The sequence below is a fragment of the Centrocercus urophasianus genome, unplaced genomic scaffold, assembly GCF_019232065.1.
Source record: "Centrocercus urophasianus isolate 14NV4802_14NV808 unplaced genomic scaffold, USGS_Curo_1.0 seq_34, whole genome shotgun sequence".
In the NCBI taxonomy this organism is placed as follows: domain Eukaryota; kingdom Metazoa; phylum Chordata; class Aves; order Galliformes; family Phasianidae; genus Centrocercus; species Centrocercus urophasianus.
Genome location: NW_024884911.1, coordinates 1,863,554 through 1,878,070, shown reverse-complemented (window position 1 = coordinate 1,878,070; position 14,517 = coordinate 1,863,554). Strand labels below are relative to the sequence as shown.

Below are 14,517 nucleotides of genomic sequence, written 5' to 3'. Positions count from 1 at the left end.
GCCCTGGAGCTGAGCTTGGGCATCTGGGGATGAGCATCATCTTGCCCTCGGTTTTGCATTAATTTAGGGAGCTGGAAGGAGAGAAAGGAGGGCTGCTGGAGTTCAGTGCTGTGTGCTCAGAGCTGTCAGTTCTCCCTCCTGCTATGCAACATTAACCTGGGCTGCTTCGTGCGCCCATTAGCACCAAATGGGGAAGCTTCCTCCAGAGTGTTTTTATTTAACTTTTCAATTATTTTATAACTTGAAGAGTATTAGCTGCTGCTGAGAGTCTGCCCATCTTCCTGCTCCTCTCTCTGCCCGTTGCATAAGCTAAAAAGTTATGGTGTCTCGTAAAATAGGTAAGTGAAGGGTTTTATTAGGCTGGAGGTATGGGAAGCAGAGCACCTGGTGGCCTGGATCTTTCAGTGCTGGGGCAGAGAGAGCTGGAGCAGGCTTGGAGGGGCAGCATCCTGTTTGCCAAGGGCTTTTCTTTGCTGTGATTCCATCAGGAGGAGAAATGGGCCAAGGGGATGAACGCTCTGTTAGTGGCAGAGGAGGGCTGTGCTAGAAAAAAGTCTTTGCCCCGTAGGAAGAGCTGAGGATTTCCTATGGAGAAGCAGCCCTTGGGGAGGTCAGATAGGCTGAGATGGTGGTTCTATAGCAGACAGAGCTGGGGCTGTTGGACCGTGGCACACGAGCTTTGATCTTTCACAATGTGTTTATAATTATCCTGCATTATCTTAATTACCAAAATGGAAAGTCAGGAGCGTGACAAAGGGAAGGGAAAGGCAGAAGGAAGAAATGCAGGGAAGGGAAGGGGTGACAAATAACTCACAGCCTGTGTCGACGGGGCTGCGATGGTGGTCGGAGCTGGAAGTGATGCTATTAATGCCACGCTTATTCATTTCGTATAATAAAAATAAAAAAAAGGGAGCTCTTTGCAATTACCCAATTCCAAATGAAATTAACATTCCGTGGCATTTTCCAGTAAATGGTTAGTTTGCACACATGAGTGGAGGCAATTAGCTGGCAAGTGATTGAGCGCCGTGACTGGAGAGAGGATGAGGAAGGTGGGGGCACTGGGTGCTGGGGAGGGGGTGCGTTTTTTCTTACAAGCAAGGTGTTTTTGAAGTCAGCCTCCCTCCTGGGCATCACAGGCTCCTACGAGCTCCTCCAGTTCTGGCTTTTCCAAAGGAGAAGGAGCACTGAGATGAACCTCCAGACGCGTGTAGGGGTCACAGCTTTCCAGCAGGTAGCTGCTGGTTCCAAACAAAGGGCTGCGGGTTCTCCCCTGTGCCCGCTGTGGGACCACGCTGGGCAGCACTGCTCCCATCACCACTCACATCCCCCCTCCCCAGGCTGCTTTAACGTCCGGTGGAGACTTTTCTCCACATTTGCTGAACTGCTGAAAACTTGTGATCGTATCAGGACTCCTTCCTGCCTCGTACCAGATAAGGACAGTGCTGGCTTGGAGCCTGGAGCCGAGGGTGGTAGGGAGTGGGGTAGGGAAGCATCAGCTCATGAATATATGAAGGAGGAAAGTACATTTGTTCGGTTTCCTTCAAAGGAGACATCTCGGTGGAAGTTTTATCTCTTCTTCTGCCTCCTTCCCCCTCCAATTTGCAATTACAATTAGGTTTCTTTTTTTACGTATAAAAAATCTATTTTTATATAGCAAGAGATTTATTAGTGGATATAATGATCTATTAATGTATGTTAGGGAAAAGGAGATGTGTGCATCACAGGAGCTGCTTGGTCCCCTGAAATGAAACTCTGTGCTATCTGGCTGTGTTTTCTTCCCAATCAGTGTAGAGCAGTTGTACAAATCTCCCACCCTCATCACAAAGGCTATGGCATAATTACCCAATTTTATGCTTGTAAAACTCTCTGCTTCCTGGAGCTCAGTACCTTGAGGGTGGCACTGTTGAAAATCAGTCCACATCCCAGTTTCAGAACAAACACTGCTGCTTATTTCATGCTTCGGAAAACAACAAACACCTGTTATGTAGAGCTGGTGAGAAAGCAGGGTTTCCACCATGCAAAAAACTTCCAGCATTGTGAAATTTGTGCCTATCCCCAAAAGAATAGGAAGGTTGATTTTTTAAATGCTTTGTGAAATAGAAATCTCCAAAAGGTTGACCCCAAACCATTAAAGTAAGCGTGTGGAAACTCAGTTCATAAAATCATAGAATGGCCTGGGTTTAATAGGACCATGATGATCATCTAGTTTCAACCCCCCTGCTATGGGCAGGGCTGCCAACCACAAGACTGGGCTGCCCAGTCCAAACCCAATTGAGTTGGTTTGCACAGAGGAATTGTGACAGTATTGAAGTGTTGTAGGGGTCTGACACATACCTACACATTGCATGATGGCCATAAAGGTGCATTGGGATTTCAGAGTCAGCACTGCAGGAGAGCACCCTGTCCATGGCAAAATTGGGGGCTATACTGGAAATAGTGGGGGCATTGGTGAGATTGAAGGAGCTGCTCTTGGAGAGGAGTTAGCTCTGAGATGAGACTGCATGGCACACGCAGCCACAGGAGCAGCAGAAATGCATGCAGAAGTCAGAATGAGCGAGGATGCAAAAAAGACCTCAAACTCAATTTCTAATTGCGTCCGGACGTTTCTGTTTAATCCCTAATTGAGTTTGATGTGCTGCTGGGAAACGTTGCGATCGCAGCATCGCGGTGCGTTCAGCTGTGCTGCTCTGGAGCTGCTCTGCACAGAGCTGAGGAATCACTGCGCTGCTTGCAGTCTCCCCAAAGCATGAGATGAGGAAGATGCAGCTCTCCTGGTTTGCTGTAAGTCCCACAAACACTGAAATGAGTTCTTCCACTTCTCATCCTGGTAGCAAAGGGTTTCTATCCTCACATCGCTCGTACTGCTCTGTTGATGGCTTTTTTTTCTTGGTGATTTTTAAGCCAAACAACATATTTTCCCGCTGCAATTTGTGCCAGCAAAAAAAAAAAAAAAAAAAAAAAGAAAGGGAGAAATAAAGGCTATTGAGTGGAATTGTTCTGTGGGAGATGTGCAAACGAATAGGGGAGCCATAAGGAGAGCAAATCGCTTTCAAAATAGCATATGGGGGTGGACGGGAAGGAGGTGTGCAGTGGGAACGTGTAATGTGCTTTACAAAGGTACGGCGACCTTCAGCTGTGTCCTCAAACCACTGACGGGGATGGAAGCTGAATTGGAGGAGGTTGGGAGCCTCATGTTTCCTCTGTGGGCTTGGCGGGGGGGTGGCTTTGTGCTGCCAAGGCATTATTGGGTTGGGGTGAGATGGAGGTAGTGGTGGTGCCGTGCCAAGGCTGGGGTGGATCTCACCACCACCTCTGCTTGGCTTCAGAAACGCCCCACGTGGTGACGAAAATGTGAGCTCAATGGTTCCGATGAATTCATCTCCTTTACTTTAGAAACCAAGGCAGGAGGGAAGGCGATCTGGGAGGCTGTGCTCAATGAGAGGGCAGTTGGCTTGTGGGCAAAGCTGCTTCCCAATGGGCTGATGCTGCCAATGTGAGGAGGGGGTGGAGATGGGGATGGACAGTGGGGGTGAAGATGGGAAGTGGGATCAGGATGGAGTAGGGAATGGAAAGCAGCAGAGCAGTGTCTAGCATTAATATCCCAGGGTAATCCTGGGGCATTGCTCTGATGGAAGCTTTGCACTGCCCCATCACAGTGATGTTCTCATCCTTTTGTGAGCAGTCAAAACCTCCCTGTACACATGAATGCCAAGCCTGTGTCTGCTGAAGGAGAGACCTAGGCAGGACACCATGGGAGCCAGGCTTCAGCAGTGGGCCCAGGAGAGCCTCATGAGGTTCAACAAATGCTGGCTGGTGGCGATCCCCACTACTGGGGGATGAAGGGAGGCACAGCCCTGCCTCCTAGAAGGAGAAAATATTTAAATCAGATGGAAAACGTTTTTTATGATGAGTAGTGAAGCATTGGCACAGGTTGCCCTGGGAGGTGGTGGATGCCCCATCTCTGGAGACATTCAAGGACAGGCTGGACAGGGCCCTGAGCGCTTGGTCAACTGTAGGTGTCCCTGGTCATTGAAAGGGAGTTGGACCAGAAGACCTTGAAAGGTCCCTTCCAACTCAAATAATTCTATGCTGATATGATTCTATGAGATCATGGACTCCTCTGTCCCCGTGCAGCCCCACAAGAGGTGATGGGCAGTGCTCTCAGTATGCCACTGTGCTCCTGTGAGACCCTTCCATGCTCTTGAATTCCCCAATGATGACGTCTGAGGGGGATCCTGCACTGCAGAGTTGTATGTTGCTTGCCCTAAATCTTGAATTTGAAAGCTCTCCCGTTGAAGGGTGTTGGGGAGACTCTGATTTGTGATGTCTGGGGGGATCTGGTGCTGAATAGTTGCAGCATGCAGTGTGCATGGTCCCTGATGCTGCCCTCTCTCCACAGCTCTCCTGAAATATTTCCTATCTCCAGCACTCACTGGGCAGTGATTTTGACCCTTTCCTTTCTGAGCTGCTGGATTTGTGCAGCACCCTCCTCATGTGCCTGCAGGCTGAGGTCCTGGAGTTCCTGCATGGACAGGGAGCAGCAGCTGCTCTGCTCTGCTCTGCTCTATCCCCATGCAATGGCCCTGGTGGATTTGCAGCACCTTCTTCAGCATCCTGGGTTGGGGAGGGCATGGCTGTGGGTGCTAGGAGACCCTGCTGCCTGTCTGCAGGAATGTAAGGTAGAAGCTTTCCCCATCAGCCTTGTCACCCTTCCTGCTCCCTTCCCCTCCCACCCTCAGCACGTGGGGAGGAGGAGAGGAGTGGGGGGCTCTTTGTGCTGGCACAGCATGGTCAGGGCTCTCCTTCCTTGTTGGTTTCAGAGCCTTCTCCATCCCCTCATTTAAACTCGTGTAGGGTTACAAGCTCCCCATCCTGCATGTCTGTCTCCCCATTCTCCACTGGTGCATCTCTGCATGTGCTGCATAGGGAATCCCTATGGCCCCAAATGGGCACAGGTGTGCTGTGGGCATGGGGAGCTCCGGGAGCTGATCTGAGGCTCCAGGACTCTTTTGATGGAGGCAGAGGTCACGCTCCACTAATGAGTTTATTCAAGTTGCTGACAGAGGCCAAGCTATTTGTTAAACCTGGGCGACCTCTGTGGCCTTCTAGAAGGCAGACCTTTTGATCCCAAATTTCATCTTTGCCATTTGCAAACATATTCATTGCTTCTGCCTGCTGTGTGGGCGTGCAATGGGTTTCATACGACAGTTCTGTTTGGAGTTATTTTTTTGGCAGTACTGGATGATGGGGCAGAGCAAACCCTCGCCTGATCTTCCCTTGGTGCAGCTCCATGCTGTCCCCTCGGGTTCTGTTGCTGTCACCAGAGAGCAGAGATCAGTACTGCCCCTTTGCTCCCTGTGAGGGCTGCAGGATGCCATGATGGGCTGCAGGATGCCAAGAGGGGCTGCAGGATGCCATGATGAGCTGCAGGATGCTATGAGGGGTTGTAAGATGCCATGAGGGACTGCAGGATGCTATGAGGGGCTGCAGGATGCCATGATGGGCTGCAGGATGCTATGATGAGCTGCAGGATGCCATGATGGGCTGCAGGATGCTATGAGGGGCTGCAGGATGCCATCATGCCTCACTGCAGTCTCCTGTTCCCCTGGCCAAACAAACCCAGACACTTCCGCTGCTCCTCACGCCTCTTCCCTCCAAACCCTTCTAACTGCTCTCCCTTTGCTGGCCTTGCAGCTCCCGAGGTGACTCAGGAGACGGTGGAGTCCCTGATGCAGAAGTTCAAGGAGAGTTTCCGCACCAACACTCCCATCGAGATCGGGCAGCTCCAGCCCGCGCTGCGCAGCACTTCTGTGGGGAGACGCAAACGCCGGAGCCGACCCCGAGGTAGGATGGTGCTGGGATGTGTGTGCGTGGGGATGGAGCTCTTCCTCTGGGGTGGTGAGCAGATGTGTCTGCCCAGCGCTCTGTGGGAAGCTGGGCAGGATATACTGTGCTTTCTGCTTACTATTGGGTTTGTTTTTCATTTATTTATGAGTCTGAAATGTGATCTTTTATTCTGGATACATTTTGCTGCGATACAGGCCTGGAGAGGGCTTTTTTTTTTCTTTCTTTATAGCGCTGTCCATAAATTATTCACTCAGTGTGAAGAAAACGTTCTGACTCTTTAACTGGTTTAAATTATTTGGTATGTTTTCTAGTCGTTATTCAAATCCGTGTAGCTGGATTTTAGTGTGGCCAAGGGGGGAAGCTTTGGGGTCCGCAGTGACTGCCTGCTGAAACTTCCCTGATTTCCTGCTCCAAATTCTTTTTTTCGTTGTTGTTGTTGTTTATTTTATGGTTTTATTTCGCTTTAAAGCACGTGTAGGCAAGAGGCTTTTGGTCACTAATAGAACAGCCGTATGAATCCTTTCAGCTGAACCTGGGAAGAGGCGTGATGCCTGCTGCTGGAGCACAGCATGAGCCAGCTGCCAGCTGCCCCAGCACCCATCCCTGGGGGATGTCTCCTCATCCCAACACACTGAGCTGGTGCTTCTTCCTACAAAACCTGTGCTCCGTGTCCACTTGTGCCACATGGTGTTGGGGGAATGTCCTCCAAATGGTCTCTAGGGCAGGAGGAGGCTTTTTGAATGTACTCCAGGTGGTCCCCAAGGCAGAAAGATGTCTTCTGAGCATCCTCCAGAAGGTTCTTAACAGCCCAAAGGCAGGAGGAGGGCTTCTGAAAATCTTCTAGAAGATCCCTAGGAGGTCCTTATGGTGGGAGGACATCTAGACATCCTCCAAATGGACATTCAGGCCTTCTGAATGTCCTCCAGGTGTTCTCCAAGAACACCAGAGCAAAAGGAGGTCTTCTTGAATGTACTCCAGAAGGTCCTTAGTGCAGGGGAAGGCCTTCTGAACGTCCTCTAGAAGGTCCCCAAAGCTCCAAGACAGGAGGAGGTCTTTTGGACATCTAGAAGGTTCCAAGGGGCACATTTGAGTGAGACCCATGCTGTAAAAAAGCATGCAAACCAAGGCAGCTCCAGCAAAGAGCTCCCCATGGTCCCAAGCTCTCCTTTTTCTCCTGTTCCTGTTCTTCTGGGCACTGCTCTGTGCTGGGAGTGAGGGTTTTACAGCCCACATTTAATTGTCCCTGCAGCAGCGAGTGGTTGGAGCGCTCCCAAGCATTAAGGTTAAATGATGATATCACAACTTACGATGTTTGCATTTTACATCCGATTGCAAACACAAACCCTTCGCCTCATTAATCCTTTGCAATCCTTTTTTTTTTCTTTTTTTTTTCCTTCCTCCCTCTAAATGAAATTGTCCGTTTGGGATGCATTTATTTCCCTCTAACAGCCACATGACAGTTCTGCTGATGGAGTTTGCATCCAACTTTGTTACTGGGTAGTGACAAGTTGGCCTGACGGATGCGTGTGTGTAATTATTTTCTTGCGGTTCGATTTAATTAATGCTTAACCTCATCAGAGTCCTACAGCTGGAGGGCTCTCTGTGCAAGAACTGCTCGCAGCCAAAGGATTTTCTCCTTTGCAGAAAGGCTCCAAAAGGTCCCTGAGTGCACCATGGCGAGAAGGGAGGCCTGAACCAAACAGCAGCAGAAAACAAACAGTCCCAAACCTCAGCCCTAGAAAAACAAATCTCAGCTAAGCTCTTCCTTGCTACGTGTCCCCACACTAAGTGCATTTAAACTGCTGCCTATTGCTTGTCATTAAATCTGACTCTGCTCTAAGTGTTTCTAACAGCTCCGAGAAAGGTCATATTTTGCCAAGATGTGCTTTTATAAAAAAAAATAAAAATAAAAAAGAAAGCATGAACCTTCTCCATTTACAGTCCCACATAACTTCTTTGAGTGCAATGCCTTTTTTGTACAAACGTTCTCCCCAGACGCTTTTATTGAGTGGAGTGCATTTAAGCTTTATAAATAATACAGGGAAGGAGGATGGTGTGAGTGCAGGTGCAGGAGGGTGGCTCCTGGCTGCAGGTGATGGTGGGCTCCACATTGCTGGGGCTGCACTAGGAGCCCTACACTTGCCAGGATGGGAACACGCTGTGCTGCATGCCCATTGCCATGCTGCTTGTCCCCATGCCCCCCCTCCCAGGGCCAGGCTGTCCCCAAGGCCACTCCAGGACCAGGAGCTGGGCTAGGTGCTCAACACAGAGGGCTGGAGGTGGCCCTGGGGAGGTGGGTACACTCTGAGAGGGGTCTGGTGCCCTCTCCTGGGGCAGGAGCTTAAAAGCACCCTGGCCATCGGTGTGTTGGTGAAAGTCACCTTTGCATTTGTAAAAAGTCCCCAAAATGCAGCACTGGAGTGAGGCTGGTGGCTAAGAGCTCCTGTGCTCACACGCAGTTCTCCTCTTTGGTAAGTGGGAAAGGTCCGTAGGTGCTTTGCTCTTTAAAATAAATGCGTGATTAATGGACTGTTCAATCCGAGGCATGATTTAGTGTAGAGCAGGGCTGTGTCTTAATGTATTTTAGAGGTCACCTCTGTGCCATAATTGACCAAAAGCTACAGACCCCAGAACTGCAGCTCGGACAGGCTGTCCCCATTGCTGCCCTCCTCCCTTCTGCCCCCATCCCACTTTTTGTGGCTCACTCAGGGCATTCACCTCAGGCAGGTCACAGCATCATATCCTGCTCCTGTCGGGTTCTCCTGGTGGAAGCAGAATGCAGTGCTGCCATGCCGTAAAGGTTGGGGTCTTGGCAACTCCTGACAGCAGTCCTAAAAGCAAAATTCCAGAGAATCTGCCTCTCTTGCCCACACGATGTGTTCGTGTCACAGCAGAGGGGCTGTGGGGTCATTGCCACCTTCCTGAACCACCAGGTGGGCTTTGTGGGACTATCTGGAGCCCTGGGATCTGTGCTGATGCACTTGGCCACCCCAAATCCCCAAATTACAGGGCCTGCCCAACCCCAGCTGGGCTGCAATGCATACACCTGTTAATGATAGGATCCTTAATTGTGTGATCATGGGATGTGTTTGCTTTGGATCCCTTCCTCGCTCCCACCTAAATGAGCATCAGACTGAAAACCCACATCAGCACACACTGCCCAGCACAGCAGCGTTTGAGGGCTGTTTGAGAGGATTAATGAGTTTGTCAATCTGCAAACAGGATTAGCAGCAAGAGCACCTTATTGAGACGTTTGGCAAGTGCTCAATGTGAGCACCTTTCTGCCGTCCTTTGGGGCTGGCTTCATCTGTGGGTGCTGGGGGGGACACCAGCAGTGGGATTTGGGAGTTGTTTGCTGTGCTTTAAAACAGATATCGCAGCCCTCTAGGACCTTCTGGGTTTTTTTTTTTTTTTTTTCTGGGGGGGGGGGGGGGGGGGTTAGCGAAGTAATTGTGGTGTCAGCTCCCACTTGCTAAAAGTTTCAGTGCAGTGCTGCAGCACTCCCATGGCGCTGGCGTTGTGCTGCGCCAGCACAGCTCTGCTGCTGCAGTACTGCTGCAGGGGGGCTGTGTCTGTGCCACCTTATCTCCACCCACAGCACCTCATTCTGCTTCGGGATTGGGGTGGTGATCGGGGTTTGCTCCATCCCTGCACCCTGAAAACCATCACCAAGATGAATCCCAGTGCCCGCGGCAGCTGTGCGGGATAGAAGCATCCCTGCCCTGATGGATTGGAGCAGACGTTTCCACCACGGGCTGGGGAGCTGCGCTGGGTCCCCACCTCCTGTACTTTGGCATCCTGCACGGTTCTGGGTAATCAGAAAATGCAATATCGCTGTCACCAGTTCTCCGAAGACATCCAGCCTGAGTAATGTAACATGTCAGCACCATCCATCACGGAGACGCGGGCAGCAAGCAAACACGGGGCAGCTGGGGGCCAGGATGTGGGCTGGCACGAGACTGGGCCAAGCTGAACCTGGCCCTCTGCCCTGCAAAAAAGCGTGGGGTTTTGCTCCGTGCCTTTTATGCAGTAAGGCAGCACTGCTGCAGCCATCCCTGCTGCTGTGCCAGCACGGCTGCTAGCTGCTGGCCCTGTGGTTTGCAGCTTGTGTGGTGGGATGGAAGGGACCCTCAGATTGTGGGTTTGGGGGGTCTGGAGGCAAAGCTGTGAATGGGGTCCCAGCCCCACAGCCACTGGCATCAATGCTGTTGTCAGCTCTGTGCTGTATTAATGCCCTCCTGCTGCTTTCTAGGACCCTAATAGAAATATCTCGGTAACACCAGGTAATTAATGGTCACACTTAAGGGCCCTAAATCACACCTGGTAGTAAAGCAGCAAACACCAGGCAGCGTTTACAGCGGCGTGAATCACCTCAGAGCCCTTCATTCCCGTTTCTCCTCAGTGCCTCCCACCCTGGGCACTGCTCGGCTCCAGCCCTCGGTGCTGCTGGGCATGGCCTGAGCACAGCACAGCAAGCCCCTGCTCCAGCCCATCCCGTGGAGCTCCGGATCTGAAAGCTCTTCTACCCACCTCTCATCCCAGTGATGGAGAATTCCCAGGGCAGGAGGCAGCACTTTCGTTTTCTGTTCCCCTGCCAACAATCTGCGCTGCTGCCTAGAATAAAGGATTTTTTAAAAACAGTAAAATATTTTAATGGCGGTTTAAAGGCCCACTGTCAACCTCCAGGGGCCTCTTTGCTTGAAACTTTGTTAGGATTGCAGGCCTCCTGCCAGCACTGTTTCTCATCTGTCTTTCCCTCTGTGTCACACGGAGGTGGCACACAGAGGTGTCTGTGACTCCCGCGTCCCCACTGTGTGCGGGGAGCAGGCAGACCTCAGTGCTTGGGAGCCAGCCCTGCACTGGGGGGTCCTGAATGCTCCTAAGTGCAGGCTCTGTTCTTTTATTTCTGCTGTGGTTTTTCTGTGCAGTGAGCCCCTGAGATTCGCTGTGCTGCACTGTGTGGGTGTCTCTGGGAGGAGCAGCTCTCGAGTGCGGAGGTTTTCTTTGTAATATCCATTGCAGTTGTCTCGTGGTAGCAAGCGTGTCGTGAGCATTTGCTCATGCTGCCATTGGCGTGAGGGCCATTAAGTATTGGCAGAATCACAAGTGATCAAAGTGCCTGGCCACCTCTGGAGGCCTCAAGGCACTGCTGCCCAGAGCTGTGGGTGCTTCATCCCTGGAGGTGCCCAAGGTCGTCAATGGGGCCCTGGGCAGCCTGAGCTGGTGGGGGGCAACCAGCCCACTGCGGGGATTGGGGCAGGGGGTGCTTTGAGGTCCCTTCTGACACAATCATTCTGTGCTTCTCTGATCTTTTCTTCTCTGTCACTTCAGGTGGGATCGGCTTTGGTCGCGCCAAAGGGAACTCTGGCTCAGAGGCGGATGATGAAACCCAGCTCACCTTTTACACTGAGCAGTACCGGAGCAGGAGGCGAAGCAAAGGTAAGAATAAAACAGCCACTTGTGCTGCACGTGGCTAGAAGAGACAAAAGGGGCTGAGCAGCTTGACTGCACCCTTGGGTAATGCATGACTGCAGGTAAGGATGATAGTAGTTTGTATAGGGACAGCATCCTGAGATGCAGTGTTTCTGTGGTGCTGCGGGGTGCGGGAGCTGCTGATAGCTTTACCCAGTGATATTGTTGAAGTTCGTAGTTTGTTGGTTTCTGGTATCAGTCATCTGTTTCAGCAGGCCAGGTCGTTGCTTCCAAGCTCCATTTCCCCATGGGGAATGCTGGGGATGCTTCCTCCACAAAGCTTCGCTGGGGAGCAGATTCAGAGCTGTGCCATGGGCCTGCTCCCTCTGCTTTCCATGTTCGAGCAGAGAGCAGCACACCAGAGCAGTGTCTGTACCCAGCACAGCACACACCTCCTTTTGTTCCAGTGATGAGGCACTGGGATAAATGCTTGCAAAGTGTTGATTTGAATGTGAAATTACCTCAGCACCTGTGATCAGCTCGATGATTGCATGCTGGAATAAATGTGTGCACACATGGGTGTATTGTGTGTGTTCCTGCTGAAATGTGGGGATTCTATGTTTTCCTGTGTGTTTTAGAGCCACGGGAAATTACCACTGGGTTTAAAAGGAGCTTTGGATGGAAGGCCAGGAGAGAAATCAAATGGAGTTACACTGCAGTGTAAATGCAGCTGGATTAAGAGTAAAATGGTTTCTTGATACCTGTTTTTGAAAACAAGGAAGAAATGTGTTGTGTGGCACACAGTGACAACAGAAACAGTGCTGAAATTTGGTGGCACAAGTGGGAAATGCTCCCAAGTCCTTTGCTCTGTGAGTTACACTGCAGTGCTTGTGTGCAAGCCCATGGGTACTTTGGGAAAGTTGCTGAAGTTGGGTTTTCTCTCTTGTTTCGTTGGGAAGGGGATCATTGGGTGCAAGCGAGGGGAAAAGATGTGTTGTAAGGGAAAGCAAATAAAGCCTGGCTTTCCTGCTGCCTCTGCACCTTTCCCATTGGGCCAAGTGCTCCATCAGTCTCTTGAAACCCCCTATAGCTACTGCAGAGACATCTGAGGTGTGTTTGTTTGAGCTGTTTGTTTATGCTTCCTTTACAGCAAGGAGAAGGGAACAGATAAACAGGAAGAATGCTTTATTTTCCTTTGAATACAGATTTGTTCACCTGAGCAGCTTTGATGGCTGAGTTAGAAGGGAATTCAGGGGGCAGAGCTGGCTGTTAGATCTGGGTTAGGGATTGAGTGATGCTGCAGAAAGCAGCTTTGTTTGTGTTTGGTAATGGCTAAACAAGGGAATTGTCTTGAGTAAAGTCCCCATTGTATTTTCCTTCCTGTCTAGCTAAATTTTGCCATCACTGCGTCCTTGAAAGGAATTTTCCATTATCCTTTCATTGACTTCTTTCTCCCTCGTGGAAGTGAAGCAATAGCTTAGTGGGAAGTCACAGTACCAAACTCATAATTACAGGTTCAGAAAGATCCATAATTGGACAAGATCATAATTCTAATGGAGAAGGACGCGTGGTCAGATGCGGTTAATTTGTACAGTGATGTTCCCCTATCGATTCTGTGATGGTTGTGTGTCACTGATGATGCTGCAAATAGTTATCGGGTCCGAGGAGAGAAATTCCTCTCCTCACTTTTGTAGATCTGAGCTCAATTACCAACGCTGTCATTGATCCCAGCCGGTGTGATGGCAAGTTTCTGCTCCGCGCCGTGCAGGTTGGCTGTGACTTCGTGCCGCACCAAAGCAAGCTGGTTAAGTGGTCGTAGGCTTAATTTGTCTGCAGCAGAAGAAAAGCTGCAGGTTTCATGGGGCCCAGGGGTGTGCTTGACAAGGTAAATGAGTGGGACATTCCCATAGGTAAATGCTGAAGGAGGGCAAGTGTGCAGCTGTGTGAGCTGTCAGCCTGCTTGGTATCTCCACAGCAGCAGTCACTGACATTTACTTTTCAATATGGGAATGCACAGAGGAGCAGTGCTGAGGCTGACTGTAGGGACAGATGCTGTCCCTCATTTCCAACTCCTTTGGATTCTCCAATTTTGGCTTTTCCCTGCAAACTGTTTGTTTGGACAAGAGGTGATGGCCTCAACTTGTGCCAAGGGAGGTTCAGGTTGGATATTAGGAAACATTTCTCCTCTGATAGAGTAGTGATGCACTGCCACAGCTGCATAGGGAGTGGTGCAGTCACTGTCCCTGGAGGTGTTCCAGAACCATGAGATGTGGCATTGAGGGACGTGGTTGGTGGGCATGGTGGGGTGGGTTGGGTTTGGACTTGGGGATCTCAGGTCTTTTCCAACCTTAATGGTTCTGTGATTTTGTTTTCGGCAGCTCTGTGCCCTCCTCAGCTCTCCATCCCTATGGCCAGAGCTCCCTCCTCTCCCCTACTTCCCCCTGAGCCCTGGGGAAGCTGGGAACACCCCAGCTCCTTCCCAGCTCAGAGAGTTGCAGCAGGTGCAGCAGCTGCAGTGCATGGAGGGCCCCATCTGAGGCCATCATAAAGGAGCACTGAGGTCTCCAGGAGAGCCCAGCGCCTGGCAGTGATGCTATCCTCAGCTACCTATCATGGGAGGGATCAGACTTTGATGCATATTCACTTCCTCCCTTCTCCAGAGCAGCACAGGTTGTGTTCAGCCAGGTCCTGCTGCTGAGTTTGAGAGGAAAAGATTAGCAGCAAAAAGCAAAGCAGGAAAATGGGACCGACTGCACCAATCCTTCCTGTACGATGCACAGCTCCTTGTCCACCCCCACTGCAAAATGCATCCAGCATCCACCCGAGGGGATGAGCACCCTGGGTCACTTTACCTTGAGCTGCAGCCTGGTGCAAGGGAAAACATCCCACTGAATTCCTGTGCATTGCTGTCAGCTGGGTGCTGCTTACCTGTCCCCAGAGAGCTCCTTGGTGCTGCAGGGACGTGGGATTTGGGGATTGTGGGATGCAGGGATGTGGGATGCATTGTGCACTGTGGTGTGGGTTGCTGTTGGGTGAGGTCTTCCTGAACAAGGCATCCAACTGTTTCCATAACACACGGTGCTGTGGAAAATTAGCACAAATTAGCAGAGCCCAATTATGCACCTTGGATTGGTGTCAGGCGCGTGTGTGCACGCATGTGTGTGCCTTGCTGGCTGGCAAAGTCTTCTGAGGGCTGTTAGAGAAATGAGAAGCCGAGCTTTGATCTGCCTCTGTATTTGGTGTTTAAAACAAGGCCTT

General features: G+C 50.9%; 1 protein-coding gene across 1 annotated transcript in view; it reads left to right on the top strand.

The window, feature by feature from the left end:
- Positions 1–14,517, top strand: part of ASTN2 (astrotactin 2) — a 257,225-nt gene that overhangs the window by 63,192 nt on the left and 179,516 nt on the right. The window contains exons 4-5 of the mRNA XM_042830923.1: positions 5,695–5,844; positions 11,179–11,286. Coding sequence (XP_042686857.1) covers positions 5,695–5,844; positions 11,179–11,286 — 258 coding nt within the window. The remainder of the gene's footprint in view (positions 1–5,694; positions 5,845–11,178; positions 11,287–14,517) is intronic.